The following is a 21,604-nucleotide window of genomic DNA, read 5'->3' as shown; positions in this document are numbered from 1 at the left end:
TGAGTCGTGTTCGATGAGATCTGGGGTTAAGAGACCAGTTCATGGCAAGGCAGGCGACGCTAGCGCGTAGTGCTGACTGCTTTTAACCATTACTAAAGCTACGTGATCGTTTTCCTGGAGCGTTCAGCGGCAGACGATATTTACATATGCGGATGGCGCAACCTTTACTTAAGCGGTGCCTTCGAAGAGAAGTTTCAGTCCTTTGTCGGCTGGGCGTGCGTAATTATAGTCTGCATTTGACACCCAATAATCGAACGACCGAAAGAAGTACTCAATGGTAGGGTCGCTTTGTTCTCGGAATCGCTCTGCCTGTGGCAAGCCTCGCTTTCAGTAAGTCGGCAGGGCATCCTCGTTAGCGTATCCGTGGCATTAGACATGAGAGAGTACAGTGGCTAGTTCATAACATACGCATGAAGCACCTCATCGTGACTACAGTCAACTTACTGCAGCAGCATAACATGACTGCATGCGGGAACGTGTGGCCCATATATCAAGCCAGTCTTATTGATCGTACTATTAGGGGGCCAAGAAATCGCGAACAGGAAAATATAAAGCACAGAGCACCGGCCTCTTACAACTAATACGACAAGCGATCGAGTTCGTACTCCTACTCTGTTGTTGAAAGCCTGTTGAAATAAGGTTGAAAGTCTGTTGAAATAATGTTGAATATCTCAAACTATGGGTGCAAGTCGAAATCACGATGACCGACTCGCGAGCTCCACAAAGTGGAAAAGAAATGACGCGTTCTGGTTAACCCTAATTGGTTCGCGTTTAACACGTCCACGATAGTACGTGTTCTGAGGGCGTGTGCTGGTAAACCAGTACAGCCTGGAGGCGGGGCGAGCAAAATTAACTTACAAAGCAACGCTTAGCTGCCGCGAAGAACGAATGAGCGTGCCACACTTTCGACTCTTGCTAACGTTCGCCTCGCTACGCCAACACCAGATGACCCTGGCTCGCATCCTTGGTCGGGTGGTGCCCACGCTTCCCATCGGCAACCTGGACCTGTCCCTGGTGTCCAAGGACCCGGAAACCGTGGCCTGGATGACCAACGACCCACTGCGATACCACGGCAGCGTACGCGTCGGATGGGCCGCGGCCATGTTGAACGCTCTCCAGGTGTGTGAGTTCGCTCTTCTGAGGATAGCAATAGGGGCTTGTTGGTACGGCATATCTTATTTTGTTATAGCGCAAGCTGGACACGGACAACAGAAGGCACATCTGACACACACAGCGCTGTGTGTGTCAGATGTGCCTTCTGTTGTCCGTGTCCAGCTTGCGCTATAACAAAACAAGATTCGCTCTGCTCTCGTGCACCACGTAATACCGCGTTAGTAGTATTACTAATGAGTATTACTAATGAGTATTACTATTGAGTGCACCTAAATCTAAGAACACAAAGTTCTTAGATTTAGGTGCACCGTAAAGAACCCTAGGTGGTCCAAATTTCCGGAGTCCCCCCCTGTGTCCATTTGCTTGTAAATGGGCACAAATAAAATGAAATGAAATGAAACGAAGTAACCATTGTTTAAGCGGAAATTCACAGTGCGACTGGAAGCGCTCCTAAGGGTTATAGTATGCGTGCATTTTACAGGTGTCCTGGGGAAAAAAACAGCACCGAGTTTAAATTTGCAGTGAAACAAGAGTACGTTAGGGATGACGCGTGAGAAAGGGTTAAATATTGTGGGTTTATTCTAGGGTGTTAGCATAATGTTAGTAAATAGATTTTTTTAACATTTGAGAGTTTTAGCGTAAGACATACTGTAGAGGAGACGCAGAAAGGACCGCGCCCACAGCACTGCACCGTGCAGAGATTGCTCCCCAGTCCGACACATTTACGGTGACTTGCCTTAACAATTACCCCGGGTTGCATCATCGAACTATTGCTTCATAACTTGTTAGTTTTTACTAACTGCATTTAATCATATACGTTTATTTCTTTTCCATTTTCTTGAATATAAAGACAGCATCTGCCTATGTTTTCCTGTACTGGCATCTGCTCCTGGATGAGCCTGTTCAAAATATGTGGAACCGTGGACCTGAAAGTCGTCGTTGCATCCACTACTATCGGCATCAATGTACTCGCCTGACGATGCCCACATCTTTGTTCCACATAATCAGATACTAAAACTTGGCAGACACACTAATTTTCTCCTTCGCTTCAGGGTTGGCCCAATACATCTCAATCTTGCCTCCTTGAGTATAACGTACCGGTAGATTCTCATCGCTCATTAAAAAACAAGCATCTGCCCCAGGCAGGGTAGCGCGAACTTGAAAAAGACTTCATGACCTCGGAGTTCGTCGGCTGGCTGACACCGCGCAAAGCGATGGAATCACCCGTTCGGAGATCTTCCGACAGCAACTTGCTGCAGCTCTTCCGTAAATGTGGCTTGACCCGCATGCCAGAAGGCACAGTCATCTCGTGCAACAGTCAAATGTTCCCTATCTGATTTGATCTTCGCGGTGCAGAAGTCTTGTGCAACGACATTCAGTGTAGGGGCAAATCCGCCAAGGCTTGTTTTGGGAATTTCAGATACGGTACCCACATTCTTCCGTTTTATTTGTTTCGGTTTTCGTCAGTTACCTAAGTAATGGGACACGCAGCGCTGCGTATGTCTGCTCACACGTTCGTCCCTTTTTTCACGCGCTGGTATTTGACCGTCATGAATAACCAGCAACCAACTGACCAGTCCGAATTTGAGTTCTACCCGCCGTGGTTGCTTAGTGGTTATGGTGCTTGGCTGCTAAGCACGAGGTCGCGGTATCGAATCCCGGCCATGGTGGCCGCATTTCGATGGGGGCGAAATGCGGAAACACACGCGTGTACTTAGATTTAGGTGCACCTTAAAGAACCCTAGGTGGTCCAAATTTCCGGAGTCCCCCACTACGGCGTGCCTCATAATCGGATCATGCTATTGGCACGTAAAACCCCATTAAAAAAAATTCTGTTCTAGCAAAGTAAATGAAACCAAGTACGTTATGAGGAATCATTAGCTCAGGGCGAACTCAGATTTTTCTATTGAAATAAATCATAGGTCACTGTTGCAGTATCTTTATGAAACGGGCCTGCATGCTTATACTTAAATCCATTATGCCATTATGCCGCGTGGCAACCCAAGGGAAAAAAGGTCTTATACGCAGGAAGGATTTTACTAAAGAACCACTATGCCGATTTGAATGAACTTTGCTGCGCTTAAAGGAGGAACCCGAAATGCTTATGCTTTTGTTTATGGCACCGATTTTCTTAAAATAAAAATTGCCGCAATTTGGTAAGTTAAAGAGAAATTCAAGCACTAAGCTTAGATATCCGTAATACTGCCCCCAAAACCGATATCGCAGTGCTGCAACTACCTGTTAACACTTGAAGTGAACAAACTTGACACAGAGATTTACAGCTCGGATGAAGCCGCTACAGCGTATACGAGTGCTTTGTAAAAGTCCTACTCGCAAGTCAGTTCTATTCTTGCAGAAAAGTTTACGATACACCGAATTTGTTTCCTTTAGAAAGCTCAAGATGTGCAGGTTACAGAATTAGGATATTTTTTATTGCTGAATTAGATTAGTAAACCCAACAATATACTTCATACTGGTTTTTTTTCTCTGCATTTTGCTATTTTTCACGTATTATAGAAAAAAAAGCTGATAGTCTAAATAAAAAAAAATAACGCCCTAGAGTTGGTCTTTTTTATCGTTTCCCTTCTAATGAAACGAACCTCTTCAATAATTACAAATTTCATCAGCCGTTATGCAATTTGAAATTTTAATCCTAAAGCAAATTTCCTTCTAATCACGTCCGTTAGGAAGTTGCGCAAAGTGAGAACAGTTATGGTGATTTGCGTAAGTACCAAAACGTGCCTCTAACGTCTCCCACGCTTGCGTTTTTATAGTGGCCTGGAGCAAGAAAACGATTGCACGTACAATTAGGGAGGGGGGGGGGGCTGTAGCGTGCCTCTCGTTCTGTCTTGGGCAACCTACCTCTGATGCAAGACGCACTAATCGCAAGAACCCGGAAAAGCGTGTGCCTCAGCCGGTTGCACGGCTTCTTCTGTCGTTACCTATAGTGCTTGGGCTTCGGCTTCGCTCAAGGTCATCGAGGTTGAAACGAGCGCAGTCGTAGTCAGTGGATTTTGCATTGCACGTGCGTGCGATAACAGCAGCGAATCTGCGGCCTTAAGAAATTTCCGGTCACGTGCCTTATCAGCCTACTACGGCAAAAAAAAAAAAGCGTGTTTCGTTTCGACCTACAGAAACGTCTCCTTTTACGGTTTCAGAAAAAAAGTAGAGGCGCATGCTGCCTCGAGATTCGAACTTGTCAATTTTTGTACAACTTACGGCAAACAGGACTTGTAAAATTGCGATTGGAAAAACATAATGCCCTGTGGGCTTTTGTTCAAGGTCACTCCCGCTACTCGCCATTCCCTTTCTTATTTTCCGGCTAAATTTAGCGGGCTAGGTCATTGGGTAATACCGCTGATATATAGCCATTTTGTAAACGAAACTACGCAAACAAGAGAAGATACTACCAGCCTAAATAGAAACGCGAACATCTGCGAAACTGCGCCAATTGTCGTTTCAGTCCCGGGTTGTCGTGCATTTGTATAACAGTAGCCTAATTCAGACTCCGAAACGTACACTTGCTTAGAGGCCGGTTATCGAGTGATCGCACGTCGCGGTTATATGCTATTACGCGTCACGGGTGTTCTGATAAGTTATTGCGTTTCACGATATGGTCGCTGTACGGGCTTTCATTTCAGCACATATTGCAATACAATTGCACTCATAAAAATGAATAATGGTTTAAACCAAACTTACGCCGTTTGCCTGAAAAGGGTGCAAAGGTCTGAGCTATATTATTTTACACCCTTAACTTTCAACGGTGCAAATTATTTTACAGCGCATGAAGGACTGGCACATTAGCGTCATATGGAATGCCAGAATAAACGTTTTTTTTTATAATCTGGTTCTACGCACAAACAGTTATGCTGCTCCGGCAGATTTTCTAGTAACATGCTAACGTGTTCTGAGTTGGATGTTTGGACGAGTCGAGAGTCTGATCCAGGCTCCTGGACTAACGAAGACGCTATCGCTTTGTCATGCTAGGGCCTTGTGTGTTCTTGAATAGTGTTAACGGAGTACCCATGCAAAGTAGTTAAATATGAGCTGCGAGCCCCTCTTGTGCGTGTATTTTCTTTTTATCATCACTGTTTGCGCAAATCAAGGTTGCTAACTAAAGTATCGTGTTATTTTCGTCAACCGTACTCAGTATAAGGCTTGGGTCTGCTGCACAAATATGAGCTCAGCATGGCATACTAGTACACTGCCTTATATGATCAATCAATCGATAAATGATCTTTAATGAGTCACTATGAGGTCATTTACCCGCCGCGATAGCTTAGTGGCTATGGCGTGTTGACAAGCTCATCCCATCCGCGGCGGCTGCATTACAAGGGGGGGGGGGGGGGGGTCGAAATGCAACAAGTGCTCGTCCACGTAGATTAAGGTACACCTTAAAGAACCATAGATGGTTAAAAACGTTCCGAAGTGCCACACTACGGCGTGTCTTACAATCAGATCGGGGTTCTGGCGCGTAAAACGCCATAACTTCATTAATATATTCGGGTCATTTGTATACTAATTGAATTTTCTAAGCATTACTTAATGTACCCAGCTACGTTGGTGGACGAAGAAACATTTTTTCACCTGACCCAGTGAAGCAGCAGGGCCGTTTTGTTGCTGAGCTCAAGTTCACGGGTTCGGTTACCTCCTCCTGGCGCCATGTGCACATAGCGGTGTGGGTGAAATGCAAGAACACTCGTATCTTGCCGTGCTTTGAGTGCACGTTAATGTGCCCCTGCAGGTGGTCGGAACTGACCTGTTCTAAGGCGGCCTGGCGTAGGTAGCGAACGGGACGCCTTCCGGGTCGATATCCCTGCCTTCATCGGCTTTCTCTTTTCTTCGCCTCCTTCTTATTGCCTTGGGTCATTGAACTCCATCAAGAATACAAAACAAACAAATAAATACATAAATAAAATTTTCTTTCGCAGGACCTCCAGGCTAAAATCGACTCGGTCGACACGCCATTCCTCATTCAGCACGGCTCTGCTGACAAACTGTGCGAACTCGCTGGCTCCGAAGATTTCTTCAAGAAGGCTCCCAGCAAGGACAAGAGCTTCAAGGTACGCAGATCACGCTATTGACGCAGGAGTACTGCTAGAAAGGACTGTAGAATATGAAGGAAGAAAAAAAAAAGTCATTTACGAACGCATGTCGGAGAATGGCCGTTTGAAGCAATAAGGGCGTCGCCGTCCCGGTTTAAACGCATTCGATGCCTGGTAAAGAATAAACTTAGCCATTTCGATTGATCTCGTAGTGACCCGGCTGTATATCAATCGCTTCACGAAGCACGGGCACCGCCCCAATTTTACGCGCAACAATCATTGGCCCTTTGGTCGTCCCAGATGTGATCGACGCAGATCACCACTTGTGGAACTCCACTTCAGTGTCACGGTGCTTTACTGCACAGTCATCACTTCCTTCCTCTTTTCTTCTTTCTATTCCCGCTTTCCCTCAACCCCAGTGTAGGGTAGCAAACCGGAAGCTCGTCTGGTTGACCTCCCTGCCTTTCCTCTCTTTGCTATCTATCTCTCATCTTTTCTGTCCTTACCCCATCCCCGCTGAGCAGGGTGGCGAAGCAGACATGTGATCTGGTTAACCTCTCTGCCTTTCACCTCTTGTACTCCCCCAACCCCTTCTCTTTCTCTGTCCCTAAGGAGTGCGAAAGTCCAAAACCTACCAATATGTAACCGATACACGCACTTTGGCTTGGCAGGTCAAAATTAGCACTGGCAGAAATGTGTTCGTGCGAAATGCGCGTTAATAAGGTGAAGATTTCTGCGGCCCTGCCTGCGTAAGAGTTCACTGAGGTATGTGGCCGAAGAACACAGTCTCGCGGCTTAACGTTAAAATTCGGTTCTTGCTCCTTTCTCTTTAATTCCAAATCTCTACCATTCTTTTTTTTATTAGAGAGTAAGGTTACGTCTCCAATACCTAGTCTCCAGTATTGTGGGATCCACGTATACGATGGCTGCGTTTCATTTCTGTTCTGTTCAGTTATAGATCAATTTCTGTAGTGACTGAAGTTGACATCGGCTATCTCTTTCCTATTCTACAACAAAAAATAATTTAACAGGATAATAAAGAGAACAAAAATAAAGCTACACTGCGACAGATACATAAACGTATACTTGGTGTCCGTGTTACTGAACTATAAAGCTGGTTGGACTCTAATATTTGTCTTATGTGTGCTGGCATAGATGGAAAGCCCAACACAATTTTTCTACTTTACTAGAAAAGAAAGCTTAAGTGCTTCTATCAAAGCTAACACACTCTTCCCTTGCAGGTGTACAAGGATTGCTACCACAGCCTTCTCACTGAACCTGGCGAAATGGGGCAACAAGTTCTTCAAGATATCACCGACTGGTACACGTCCCGGTTATCATCGTGAATCGAAGATCACTGAAGTTTGATAACTACGGCTGATAAAAACTGAGGCGTGCACTCGCATAAGGTGGCGATGTTCAGATAACATTCTGAATAGGGTTCACTTTTTGAAGTATTATCTTTTTTGAATCCGTCAGGGAATGACTGACTTGAAACACGTCCACTGTAGACACAACCTCCGCAACACTGATTAATCCCAGCGAATAGGTTTCGGAGATATTTATGGCAGCTAGAAGGCGTTGCTGTAGAACTTAACGTATTATGCAAGAACCGTCCCTAAAATGATAGCAATGCACTGTTTTGATGCCTTGTAAACTTCAGAGTTAGATCCGATGGAATACCAGCTAGTAAAAGTCGGGTCTTCAAGCAAACAGCTTTGCCTTCACAGTTACCACACCAACGATATCTAGGGTCCCTCAAACACAACGGAGAGGAACTGCACCACTCAGCCCATCGTGAATTTTATTGGTAGGAGCAACAAAACCTTTTAAGGTAATAATTTTTCTTTGGTGGCAATAAATTGAACCTCCAGTAAGAGTGAAATAAGGAAAGCGACTTGGTTCATTCCTCTGTTGTAAGTGCCAGCAATTACGATGTCTATTGCAGTAGCGTTGTAAGAAGGCGTACTATCTGATACGGCACCGTCACTCTGTTTATCTGCACCCAACGCCGCCTTGAAGCATTGAATTTTTGGGTGCTAACACACGTGATCAAACTGTACTTGTTTTCGATTCAGGCTGTATCCACAATAGAGGAAATGTACAAAGAAATAGCACGCATGTTGTACAGAAACGGATGCAATTAAACTGTATATAATTACTGCAATCGCTTTCGATCTTGTGTTCATTTGTCCTTCATTTATTCAACGTGATGAGCACTAGTAAAAACCAGACTAGAAGATAGCTGTTAGCATAGTTATAAAGTTCTTGACAAGTACAAAAAAAAAGTAGTAGATTCAGCCCACTTGTCGGGATCTTTCAAACAAGCAAAGGTTTCTTGAAACAGTTCAAACAAATGCTGCTTGTATTCTTCTTGCATCAGTTAACTAGGCTTTGCTGTAACCCGCACGTTAACTACACGTGTTCTACATCACGTTCTGCTGTATCAGTCAGACGAGACACTTATTGGCTTTCAGAATGTGCCGCTGTTCCATGATGCAGGTGCAAATACCACACTTCCGAAATGCTTACTTATATATATATATATATATATATATATATATATATATATATATATATATATATATATATATATATATATATATATATATATATATATATATATATATATATATATATTTATGCGCCCAGCCTTGCCCAGCACTCCAACGCACACGACCACGTACTGCACCATTTCCGGCACCAGCCCTGTTTACATTGCATCATCGGGATCGCTTCACACAGAGAAAAAAGCAATATTTACCAAAATTATGGAAATTCTTAATAGAAATACATCCCATGCAGCAAGAGCTGAAAACGAATATTTAGACTCAGAAATAATTTTCACGTGCACATCGAAAGACAGATGCCGATGTTTCAAGGCGGTTCACTCGTCTCTGCTGTTTACGCGAATATCGTTAAACATTGCGATGTGACCTTTCCGACGGCTGGTGCGTTGTGCGGCCACTATACCAAGGTAGGTGTAACTCAAACTGCGAAGTTGCACCTCGACGAATTTACCCACAATAGGGATATTTTGAGCGTTTACGGACATAGCCTTCGGTACACCGACCCACTGCGACTCCACTGGAGGTTGTGTTCGCCTGACCCACAAGGGCTTATAAGGAACTGTGCTATTTGCTATAGCAGAGGCTTCAGAAGTTACTCTGCACAGATTAAAATTAGGTGTGGCCTTCACCCGGCGCTACCTACATCTTGTCGGCCGGGCGGACGGTCCGAATTGTGAGGAATGCGGTATTCCGGAGACGACAGAACACCTCTTGTGCATCTGCCCGCGATTTGATGAACACACAAACTCGCTCACCGACATCTTGTCAAAATTTGGTGTTGGATCATTAACTGAAAGGTTCCATTGGGACCTTCGCCTGATCCTTTCGTCAGCCTGATAGTGCGAAGGCCATCAACAAATCTTTGTATAATAGCGGACTGGACAAGAGACTTTGAAGTCTTGGAGCGTGCAAGATTTTCACCACCACCTTCATTCTCATAATCAACGTCTCCTCTATTCTTTCTTTCTACACCCTTCCTCCAACGCTAAGTAGCAAGTCAAAACATTGATTCAGGCGGACCTCTCATCTTTTCTATCATAATAAATATCTCAGAAGTTAACAGACAGCACTCAAGGGACTCGCGAGTGTTTGTGGATTCTATGGTCGCTATACACACAGTTTAAGCTGACCGCTTGTGCGGATTCATTCAGTCCTGCGCAAACTCCGGGCTGGATGATGCAGGACAACCGGCGGAAGCACCCAAACACGGCGCCAGTTGACGCTGCAGTATTCTGATATCTAACAAACAAAACTACTGTTGCGAAGCAAGGGATGTCCTTGAGCTAGATTCCAATATAGGCCGATGCTACAGCTTTTCCGTGTTTAGGACTTCAGAAGAAACTTTGCCGACGCTATTAACGTTGTTTTTGCGATTTAGCGCGTAAAAGGATAACTTGAAGCCACTGTCGTCTGCGTCTACTAAAGTGAATGCTCGATGAATTCATTAGGGCCTTTTTATTGTACTAGCCACGAAGCCAAATGCACCTGAAGTTTCCATTGATATACCCGTTTTTTATCCGTACTGCTCTAAAGACTAAGTCGCATGTTGGTGTCTTGCAGCACTTAGGCAATTGATGTTTGTGCAACCTTTCACGAAAACTTAATTAAATCCGCTTAGTTTTCATGTCACATTCAGTAATGCAAGTCTTCAGAATAGTGCGACCTTAAAAAGAAAAGCAGCCAGCCAAGTACGCAGCAAAATATACTCCGTCACATTTTGCTGCGTCATCGAAAATATCCGTCAAGCGCTGTCTCGCAGATCAACTTGGAACGCTGATATGTATCGCGGCGTGGCTTAGTGACTTTTATCTCGAAACATGCTGATGGTGTCCTGGAGATTACGTGCAAAGTTACCTGTCCTGAAAACTAGTTTCACTCCTGCAGTTAGACGACATGTTCCAGATCTGAGCATAAGAGAACTAGTCGGCGAGCTTGACCCAAACAGTTTGCTAACGGTGGGTATCACCCGGTCCCTACATGCATCGTTGTTAAACAGTGTGTCAACGACAATATCGACTTCATACCTCGGGACACGTTTTCTTTAGCACCATGGATGGCGTTTTTGAAGCGATGGCGATGGTAAAAACGACAGCGAGAGTGGAGGCATGGCGAGAATGGAACGAGACCAAGTTGGAACGACCACGCTGAAACGTCCAAGTCGGCAGGGCGACGACGACAAGATGGCGGCGTGATGACGTCATATGACGGCAGTAATGACGTCATATTGACGGCGGTATGAGGAGGAGAATTGGACGACGACCAGCGTATGACGATGATGACGTGACGAGAGTCAGATGACGAAGTTGGAGTGAATACGATAGAACGACCACGACAGAATCACGAAGATGGTATGACAATGAATGACCTGACGACTCTATGATGACGAGGGTATCGCAATGGATGCGTGGCAGCAATTACATGACGACCGTCTGACAACCCAATTGCCACGATGGCGTGACAACGGTGGCATGATCGCGTTTGGAAGAAGACAGCGTTATTATTATTATATTATTGTTATTGTTGTTATTATTTTATTTGAAAACATACATGCACTTGACAGGAAGAGGAAAGCGAGGAGCAGGCTGGCTAACTGCCACCAGAAGGGGCACAGCGCCTGTCTGCTCTTCAGAAAGCAGGAGACAGCAACATAAAAATATAAGATAGGAAGAGGGGAAGGAGGGGAGGAGAGAGAATAGAAAGAGCAAAATGGCAAACGTCAATGAATAAAGCAGAACACGCACACAGTACAGGTCACACCCAGTATAGGGTCGCTGCAGGTCACGTTACTAAACAGCACGAGTACGCTAGAGTGACGCTAAAGGAATGACGTAGATGGAGCCACGAGACAGTGTGACGGCGAGTGAATGAACTTTCTTAACTGATCACCGTGGTAAAACGTTATCGTGACGACAATTTAATGACGACGACTGTGGGGCGACGACGGCTGACTAGAACGGGATGACGAGATTAGAATGACGGTTATAGAACGACCGCGACGGTATCGCTACGAGGGTATGACAACGAATGTATGACTACAATGGCGTGACGATGTCGTTAACAATAGTCTGATAACAAAGCTGGAAAGATGACGCTGCAACGACCACGTTGGCAACGTGACCACGAGCAAGACCTAGTGGCCCAATCCATTAGCAACTTAGGCATATATATATATATATATATATATATATATATATATATATATATTACCTATATATACCTATATATACCTATATATACCTATATATATATATATATATATATATATACATAGATAGATAGATAGATAGATAGATAGATAGATAGATAGATAGATAGATAGATAGATAGATAGATAGATATTGCGCTACGTTACCTAATGCGAAAACCGCTTCTAGACGTCGCGATGTTTATTCTGCCTATCATGTCAAAGCGGATTTAATTAAGTTTTCGTGAAAGGTTGCACAAACATCAATTGCCTAAGTGCTGCAAGACACCAACATGCGACTTAGTCTTTAGAGCAGTACGGATAAAAAACGGGTATATCAATGGAAACTTCAGGTGCATTTGGCTTCGTGGCTAGTACAATAAAAAGGCCCTAATGAATTCATCGAGCATTCACTTTAGTAGACGCAGACGACAGTGGCTTCAAGTTATCCTTTTACGCGCTAAATCGCAAAAACAACGTTAATAGCGTCGGCAAAGTTTCTTCTGAAGTCCTAAACACGGAAAAGCTGTAGCATCGGCCTATATTGGAATCTAGCTCAAGGACATCCCTTGCTTCGCAACAGTAGTTTTGTTTGTTAGATATCAGAATACTGCAGCGTCAACTGGCGCCGTGTTTGGGTGCTTCCGCCGGTTGTCCTGCATCATCCAGCCCGGAGTTTGCGCAGGACTGAATGAATCCGCACAAGCGGTCAGCTTAAACTGTGTGTATAGCGACCATAGAATCCACAAACACTCGCGAGTCCCTTGAGTGCTGTCTGTTAACTTCTGAGATATTTATTATGATAGAAAAGATGAGAGGTCCGCCTGAATCAATGTTTTGACTTGCTACTTAGCGTTGGAGGAAGGGTGTAGAAAGAAAGAATAGAGGAGACGTTGATTATGAGAATGAAGGTGGTGGTGAAAATCTTGCACGCTCCAAGACTTCAAAGTCTCTTGTCCAGTCCGCTATTATACAAAGATTTGTTGATGGCCTTCGCACTATCAGGCTGACGAAAGGATCAGGCGAAGGTCCCAATGGAACCTTTCAGTTAATGATCCAACACCAAATTTTGACAAGATGTCGGTGAGCGAGTTTGTGTGTTCATCAAATCGCGGGCAGATGCACAAGAGGTGTTCTGTCGTCTCCGGAATACCGCATTCCTCACAATTCGGACCGTCCGCCCGGCCGACAAGATGTAGGTAGCGCCGGGTGAAGGCCACACCTAATTTTAATCTGTGCAGAGTAACTTCTGAAGCCTCTGCTATAGCAAATAGCACAGTTCCTTATAAGCCCTTGTGGGTCAGGCGAACACAACCTCCAGTGGAGTCGCAGTGGGTCGGTGTACCGAAGGCTATGTCCGTAAACGCTCAAAATATCCCTATTGTGGGTAAATTCGTCGAGGTGCAACTTCGCAGTTTGAGTTACACCTACCTTGGTATAGTGGCCGCACAACGCACCAGCCGTCGGAAAGGTCACATCGCAATGTTTAACGATATTCGCGTAAACAGCAGAGACGAGTGAACCGCCTTGAAACATCGGCATCTGTCTTTCGATGTGCACGTGAAAATTATTTCTGAGTCTAAATATTCGTTTTCAGCTCTTGCTGCATGGGATGTATTTCTATTAAGAATTTCCATAATTTTGGTAAATATTGCTTTTTTCTCTGTGTGAAGCGATCCCGATGATGCAATGTAAACAGGGCTGGTGCCGGAAATGGTGCAGTACGTGGTCGTGTGCGTTGGAGTGCTGGGCAAGGCTGGGCGCATAAATATATATATATATATATATATATATATATATATATATATATATATATACATAGATAGATAGATAGATAGATAGATAGATAGATAGATAGATAGATAGATAGATAGATAGATAGATAGATAGATAGATAGATAGATAGATAGATAGATAGATAGATAGATAGATAGATAGATAGATAGATAGATAGATAGATAGATATTGCGCTACGTTACCTAATGCGAAAACCGCTTCTAGACGTCGCGATGTTTATTCTGCCTATCATGTCAATGCTCTCGAAAATGGAGTGACATGAGAACAGTGCTGACGGTAGGTGCTCCTCGCGAGAAGTTACTTTCGTCACGTGTACTGCCATTAGCGCGTTGAGGTGTCAACGAGAGAGAGAGAAAATCATTTAGAGAAAGGCAGGGAGGTTAACCAGACGTAGTTCCGGTTGGCTACCCTGCGCCGGGGGAAGGGTTAAGAGGGAAAATTAGCGATTGATATAGGGGACGCGGACCAACGTTACAGCTCACCCACACTTCTTCAAGCTGCAGAGAAGTCGTGCTTGCGGTGTTTATAACGTGGCGTAAGTATAAGCGTGCGGATAACACAAGACAAGTCCCGTTTCAACTCTTGGACAGGTCGTGGATTGTCCTTGGTGCGTAATGATCGGACAGACAAAGCTGGCAAAGTAAGGTTATCACTTTATGGATGTCTTCAATGCGGCGGCAATCACCAAGCCGTTATGGTTTATCATCGTGGCGGGACACAAGCAAAGCACGCTTTCTGCGAGTTCATAACCGGGTGCTTTCGTCTAAGGAATGGCACTTGCTTATTCAAGTATACAGCAGGTGCACACATGAAATCATATGCGCGCGCAATGAAATCCGACGTAAGCAATCTAGTTTTGTTTGCAAAAACACTCCTTCAGTTTAGATTGCGCGAACTTTCAGCATAAATTCAAATACGAACAGCAAGAATATACTTAGAACGGCTGTTACGAAACATCTCGTGACGTGATCTGGTTCGATCACCGTGAAACATTATACGTGAAATAGCGCAGAGTGTTGGCAGAAAATATGAGTAGAGGACAGACAGACAGACTGGCTCTTCTCTGCTCCTATATTCAAGCATAAATGGTTACCTGTTACCCGCAACTACACGTATGCGTGACGTGCAACCACCATGTAGCTGGTTGCTGGGAACGGAGTGGTCCCAGACGTGTGCTTTGGAGCCTAAATTGGGTCAAAAACACAGGCGAACCTGAGAACGCAACAGTACAGTCACAAACCGTTTTCGACCTGTTCACGTCTGAATTCATTGCTGCTACTACTACGTAAGACGCAGTCAGATGCGAGGAGATCGCGATGACCAATCACACTGACGCAGTATAGTAAACGCTTACGGCAGTGCATCGGGTACTATCAAGAAAAAAATATATCAGTATATCTACACCTCGGCAATTAGTACCGCAAGAGGTTCTAAAATTATCAGCGGGAAGAGGGTAAGTGCGAATTTATTGTTGTCACAAGTTTGCAAAATATTTCCGAAGAGAGTGTTCACGAGGATTTCAGTAGCGGCCGTTCATCGCGTGTAGGAATTATGCGAAAAACTGTAAGACGCGCAGTGGTTGGCATCACGATACAACCTCATCACTGTGGTAGGTGACCGAAAATTAGAACCTAAGTGCAACGACACGCTGTAAATCATTTGCGTTTTAGAGCGCAGCTCTTTGGCGTCCGTTCCTGGGTTTCGCGTCGTCGTCGGCGTTGTCGTCGGCCTCGTAACCAGCTCCGCCCCCCTTTCATCCCCCCAGCGCTAGCAGCGACCGACTGATACCGCTGGATGCCGCTGACGCCGCTAGAGAGTCAAGATAACGTGACTGCATAGAACACCGTCGCCGCCATGCAGAAAGAGGAGGAAAGGGCCCCCCCCCCCCCCCCTGTTCTTGTGTGGCGGATAGGGTGCTCTTCAGTTGCCGACGCGCCGGTTATTTCACGTAGGCCCCGGCACGTCGACGAATACGTGACCACCTTCCCACGGCTAGACCTGGTTCTTAGCGCTGCGGAAGCGAGGGTATCATATTGTTTGTGTCGGCATCGGCGGCGTTGTCCCTGAAACCAACTCCGCAGCTGGGGTTTACTCACTATCGGCGTCAGCGGCATCAGTCAGTCGCTGCTATCTCTTCCCTCCTCCCTTTATCGTGTTGTCCGCTTGCTGCGCGCGCTTCTGCCCCCATCGTTTGCCGCTGGGTGTACACGCCGCCCCCCTCCCCCCTCTTCCTGCGAGTCTCCGGTTGTCAAAGCACCGGCTCGAACTTAATTCCTTTCTTCGCTCCTCCTCCAATGCAACCCCTGTGCGGTGGTACCAAGTCGAACATATATCAGTCTATTTCTCCGACCACAAAGCTTCCTTCATGACTGTCAAGAACTGTTAGTCGAGTCTTTGTTAAAGGAATACGTGTGAAAAATAAAAAAAAAATTCTGTGATAGCGCATACATGTGTTGCTCGATTTCTTTGCCTCAATCTATCGAAAAGATGAAAGAGCTTATTTGCTGCGCTCAAATTTCGCATTAGGAAGTAACGTAATCGTCGGTAATTTTTTTGTTTTTGTATCAGCCCTCTCTCCGCATAATAGGGTCGCAAGCCTGAGTGAATAATGGGTCTTCAGAACCGTGAAAGCCATTTAGATCTTAGCAAGAAGAGCCGGGACAAATCTATCTAGTGGGCAGCAATTGCTGCCCACAATTGCTGTTGGGTCAGCGTGTGCTTGAACTTTTCCTTCGTGTGATTTGATTTCCAGTGACTTCTCAGCGCCTTAAGCCAGCGTCTTCTTTTCCAAGGCTGCGCACCGACAGCTTTTGAGGTGCTTAAAACATGCGAGTCGTCGGTGGAGGGTGTAAGAGAGTAGATGCCTGAGGAGGCGGAAGTACTTGAGCAACGGAAAGGTGCACGATTACGACCGAAAAGTTAGCCGGTCCTTCTGAGCTCTGCTCTGCTGGTCGGGGGCATTGGAGGCTGCTGCAGAGAAATGACAAAAGGCTGCCCCGGATATCCGGCTCCAATTTCTGCGGGTTGTCCTGCAGGAAATCCTGACCCACTAGGCGCGCTCCAGGCGACGGAGTCACTTGGAAGGGACCAGCGGGCTGTGACAGTGAAGTTGCAGTGGCTGCGCTAGATAGTCATTCTCTGTTGGGCGACAGAGATCCATGATTTGTCGCTCTATTGCCACTAGGTTGCGACACAGCAGACCCTGGTATAACACATCTGCATCTACAGAATTTCGCAGACCGAGTCCCCCTGCGCCACTGCCGAGGCCTGCCGCAAGACGTGGTACGGCATTTGGCGACGGGAATCGGTGCTCGTAGCTTTATTGGCGTAGCGTAGGAGGCGGTGGCAACAGAGGTACGCTACGCGAACCTGGGAGACCCACAAACTGCGGACGCAGTGAGCCATGCTGCACACTGTTAGTCATAGAGTGCTCCGACATTCCGCCGTTTCCACCACCAGGTTTCGAAGGATGCGCGTCCGTGGTAGGCGTTCCGACAGCGACTTCGTTGGAATTTTCGGGCGGCTCTGGAAGCTCGGGCGTCCCTCCCCCTCCTGGGGTCGGGGTAATATCTTCAGGCAGGTCTTCGGCATCATTCGGTAGACCCTCCTCCTCTCCGCCCTCTCCGCCCTCCTCGCCACCACCTTCTTCTCCTCCGCCTTCCTCGGGCGGAACGGTGGCCGGCGGGGGATTATCTGCCGCGGCGAAGGTTTGGAAGAACTCCGGTATTTCCGGGAAATCGAGCTTGGTTTCGTTGTAGTTAGGTTTTTTCGGTGGGGGCGCGAGGCGTTTAGGCTGCTCATCGCTTTCTTTGCTCTCTTTGCCCGTGTCCTCCGGCGGTACGTTCTGCGGCCGAGTTCCCGGTGCAGTGGGCCGGACTACTTGCTTCCTGACGCATTTGAGGACACCGTGGACGGCCGTGCAATCGGCTACAAAAAAAAAACAGAGTGAGACAAAGTTTTAAGTTTCTCAAGGCAGAGAGAAAAGAGAAAGATCAGACGCACGTACGCACGCACGCGCACACGCGCACACACACGCGCACAGAAGGGTTGAAATCTGGGCCAGTTGGTACATACTTGAACGAAAAAAACCAGTCAAGAACACAAAGGACACGAGGAGAGGTTCACACCACAACGACTGGACTATCAATTGAGGTTTATTAGAATCCAGTCGTTGTGGTGTGAACCTCTCCTCTTGTCCTTTGTGTTTTTGACTGGTTTTTTTGTTCAAACACGCGCGCGCACGCACACACACACACACACACACACACACACAAACACACACACACACACACACACACACACGCACGCACACACACACACACACACACACACACACACACACACACACGCACGCACGCACGCAGGCACACAAATAAACAAATAACCATGAAATTCGTAATTTCGCGCGAAGGGGCCACCATAAACATTAACGGCAACAGAAAAGTTTAGCGTTGTTCTGGAACTCTTCAGATGGCGTTGCGAATTGGGTGTGTAAATGTCGCTCACCGCCTTCGCCGAAAAGGACGTGCACCAAGCCCTTCACGCCTCACCGGTGGACACTCCAGCGAAACGCTCGAGGACTCGCTGTTAAGACTTCCAGCTCAGCTGAACGAAGTTGTCGCTGCGTTCAGCCGAACAAGTCTCAACGACTCAACCTTGCACGAACTGCGCTTAAAGATACATCGTTTCTGAAAGGTCGTGCGCCCGCTCGATGTGAGGTCCACAGAGGTGTACAGGAACATTTGTCGCCCATGGGACTAGACTCTCGTCTGTAACACTAGTACTCTGCGTGCGACCATGTTATTTATTCCTCTCCGTTTTCATTGCGATAACAATATAGGGAGATTCCAGGCGCATTTCTGCCGTCGCCGTCGCCGTGATGTTCTGCATGAAGTCCAAGGGCGATAGCATCGTCACCGCACGCGCCGTCTGCTGTATGTGCGAGTGAAAGCGTGCAATGGCGAGTCGACGATGGCGGCTCAATCACGCGCGCGAGGGAGGAAAACGGGAAGGAAGAGCGCCGTCTTTTGTCAGGGACAGGAGGGGGGGGGGGGCGTGCTATTCTAGCGGCTGTTGCGTAGGGCGCGGCCCCGTGGGTCCTATCTTGAAAGCGATCTGCGAATCTTACTTCCTAACCCTCCTCCTCCTCCTCCTCCTCCTCCTCCTCCTCATCATCATCATCATCATCATCATCATCATCATCGTCATCATCATGCTCGTTACGCCCACTGCAGGGCAAAGGCCTATCCCATACTTCTCCAACTACCCCGGTCATGTACTAATTGTGGCCATGTCGTCCCTGCAAACTTCTTAATCTCATCAGCCCACCTTACTTTCTACCGCCGCCTGCTAAGCTTCCCTTCCCTTGGAATCCATTCCGTAACCCTTAATGACCATCGGTTATCTTCCCTCCTCATTACATGTCCTGCCCATGCCCATTTCTTTTTCTTGATTTCAACTAAGATGTCATTAACTCGCGTTTGTTCCCTCGCCCAATCTCATCATTGAACAAATCTACTGTTACCTGATCATACCCAGCTGCCTTCCCCCTTTGCATAGCTCCCAAGGCTTTCTTTACTTCTTCTGGCGTTACTTGTGGGATTTCGAATTCCTCCAGACTTTTCTCTCTTCCATTATCTTCGTGAGTGCCACTGGTACTGCATAAATCTCTATAGAACTCCTCAGCCACTTGAACTATCTCATCCATATCAGTAATGATATTGCCGGCTTTGTGTCTTAACGCGTACATCTGATTCTTGCCTATTCCTAGTTTCTTCTTAACTGATTTTAGGCGTCCTCCGTTCCTGAGAGCATGTTCAATTCTATCCATATTATACTTCCTTATGTCAGCTGTCTTACGCTTGTTGATTAACTTGGAAAGTTCTGTCAGTTCTATTATAGCTGTAACTTTAGACGCTTTCATACATTGGTGTTTCTTGATCAGATCTTTTGTCTCCTGCGATAGCTTACTGGTATCCTGTCTAACGGAGTTACCACCGACTTCTATTGCCCACTGCTTAAAGATGCCCATAAGATTCTCGTTCATCGTTTCAACACTAAGGTCCTCTTCCTGAGTTAAAGCCGAATACCTGTTCTGTAGCTTGATCCGGAATTCCTGCATTTTCCCTCTTACCGCTAACTCATTGATCGGTTTCTTATCTACCGATTTCTTCCGTTCCCTCCTCAAGTCTAGGCTAATTCGAGTTCTTACCATCCTATGGTCACTGCAGCGCACCTTGCCGAACACGTCCACATCTTCTATGATGCCAGGGTTAGCGCAGGTTACTTCGTATTCGTCTAGCACTTTGCTATCACAATCGATGCTTCGCCTTTCGGGAGAAACTGCGTCTTTTTTCTTCATAATGTTTCTTCGCTTTCACGTTTTCTTTTTCTCTCATCTGCAAGCAGGCGGCCGCGGTCTCCACGTTTAGGAGACAGTTCATAGCCCACTTTTCTTTCTCTTCCACGTATTTGTATGTATGTTAACATGATTGCTAACGATAATGATATTCTTCCATACAGCATAAATAAAACATATAGCATAGACACATAAATATGTAAGGTACATCACGACAACGCCGACGGTGGCTATTCGCTTGGAATGTCCATTTAACTGCTATCGCAGTAGGATTAGAGAGTTTTAGCGCATCCGAAAGCGTAATACCGATCGGACACCTAGGAGGAAATATTACGTGGGAGCCAACTCCAATTTTTCGATTCATATACATGTAAAGGGCATATATTCTCTCACCAGACAACTGCCGAACCAACTGGAAATAAACTTACGGCATATAAGAGGGAAATGTAATTTCTGACTGTATAGGAAGCAGAAATTTGGTGTAGTGCCTGGCAAGCATACATTGCGAATATTACCGGAAACTGTCGTCTAAAAAAGAAACTTAAGTGGAAGCTTTAGAAATCCATAAATCTGCACCAAAGACAGATATTGCTATTCTTCAAACTGCATCTGCTCTATATCACTGCTATATCACCTAAAGCGAATAAATGCAACACATAAGCCAGCAGTTCACGTAACATTGTTACAATGTTTACGAAGGATTTTGCATCAGTCATACTCACTATTTAGTGGTACATTTTAAAGCGACGCATAATACATAATATTGTATGGACCAATAAGTGCACTTTACTAAAATTCAGGCAGCGTTCTTCTTATTACGGCGTCGCGGTGTTGTAAACTTGGGTTCAATTCTTTCTTTTTTTTCGACTAATCTTGACATTTTCTTGAATTTTTGTAAACCACAATGATTGCCTGAAATAAAAATCTGCTTCCTACAGTCTGTATTTTCCAACTTTTTCTTTGCGATTCTGGCGCCGCGGATGCCGATCGAAACGATTTCTATGTCATAGTACACGCACATCTACGCAGTCATCATTTGTAAGTTTCCCGGAATTTTTTATGCTCGCCTGCGGCAGCTAACATAATTTTTTTGTCCGTGAGCTGGATTATTCGAAGAGGCGGACATTACTAGAACGAGAAATCGAAACACACATTTCTCAAATTAACAAAGAAATCACTAATTAACATCCCAAATAATTACTGTATGGCGCTTATTGAAATTTACGAACTGTAGCCGGGGAGCTTGGAAGACGTGTCCACTTGAAATGAATGCGCAGGACGGCACCAGTTCTGACGTATTCATTGCCAAACTGTCCGGCTAAGCACCTGGGCGTCCCGATTACTTCTGTGCTTCAATGCATTAAAGAACCTTTCGTTAACTTAAGCACGTGGAACAGTGCATTCTTACGGTGAGTCTAATGGTGCAAACTGGTGTCATTTTGGAAATTCACACCAAGTGGTCACGCTTTACAAGCTAACTGGCTACAGTTCGTAAATTGCAATACGTCCCGTTAAGTAATGACCTTAAAAAACTTAA

The 21,604-nt window shown here is 45.8% G+C and overlaps 2 protein-coding genes across 4 annotated transcripts in view; one reads left to right on the top strand and one right to left on the bottom strand.

The window, feature by feature from the left end:
* LOC139060893 (monoglyceride lipase-like) overlaps positions 1 to 8,325 on the top strand; it is a 105,828-nt gene extending 97,503 nt beyond the window's left edge. For all 3 annotated transcript variants that reach the window (XM_070540166.1, XM_070540167.1, XM_070540165.1), the window contains 3 exons: positions 946 to 1,119; positions 6,045 to 6,176; positions 7,400 to 8,325. In XM_070540166.1, coding sequence (XP_070396267.1) covers positions 946 to 1,119; positions 6,045 to 6,176; positions 7,400 to 7,504 — 411 coding nt within the window. In that variant the 3' untranslated portion in view covers positions 7,505 to 8,325. The remainder of the gene's footprint in view (positions 1 to 945; positions 1,120 to 6,044; positions 6,177 to 7,399) is intronic.
* Positions 8,326 to 15,158: 6,833 nt separating this feature from the next.
* LOC139060884 (uncharacterized) overlaps positions 15,159 to 21,604 on the bottom strand; it is a 31,700-nt gene continuing 25,254 nt past the window's right edge. Inside the window, exon 3 of the mRNA XM_070540151.1 lies at positions 15,159 to 17,636. Within this exon, the coding sequence (XP_070396252.1) occupies positions 17,029 to 17,636 (608 nt within the window). The 3' untranslated portion in view covers positions 15,159 to 17,028. The remainder of the gene's footprint in view (positions 17,637 to 21,604) is intronic.

Source organism: Dermacentor albipictus, chromosome 6 (genome assembly GCF_038994185.2).
Source record: "Dermacentor albipictus isolate Rhodes 1998 colony chromosome 6, USDA_Dalb.pri_finalv2, whole genome shotgun sequence".
Lineage (NCBI taxonomy): Eukaryota > Metazoa > Arthropoda > Arachnida > Ixodida > Ixodidae > Dermacentor > Dermacentor albipictus.
The sequence above is the reverse complement of the archived record's forward strand: the minus strand, read 5'-3'. Positions and strand labels throughout refer to the sequence as shown.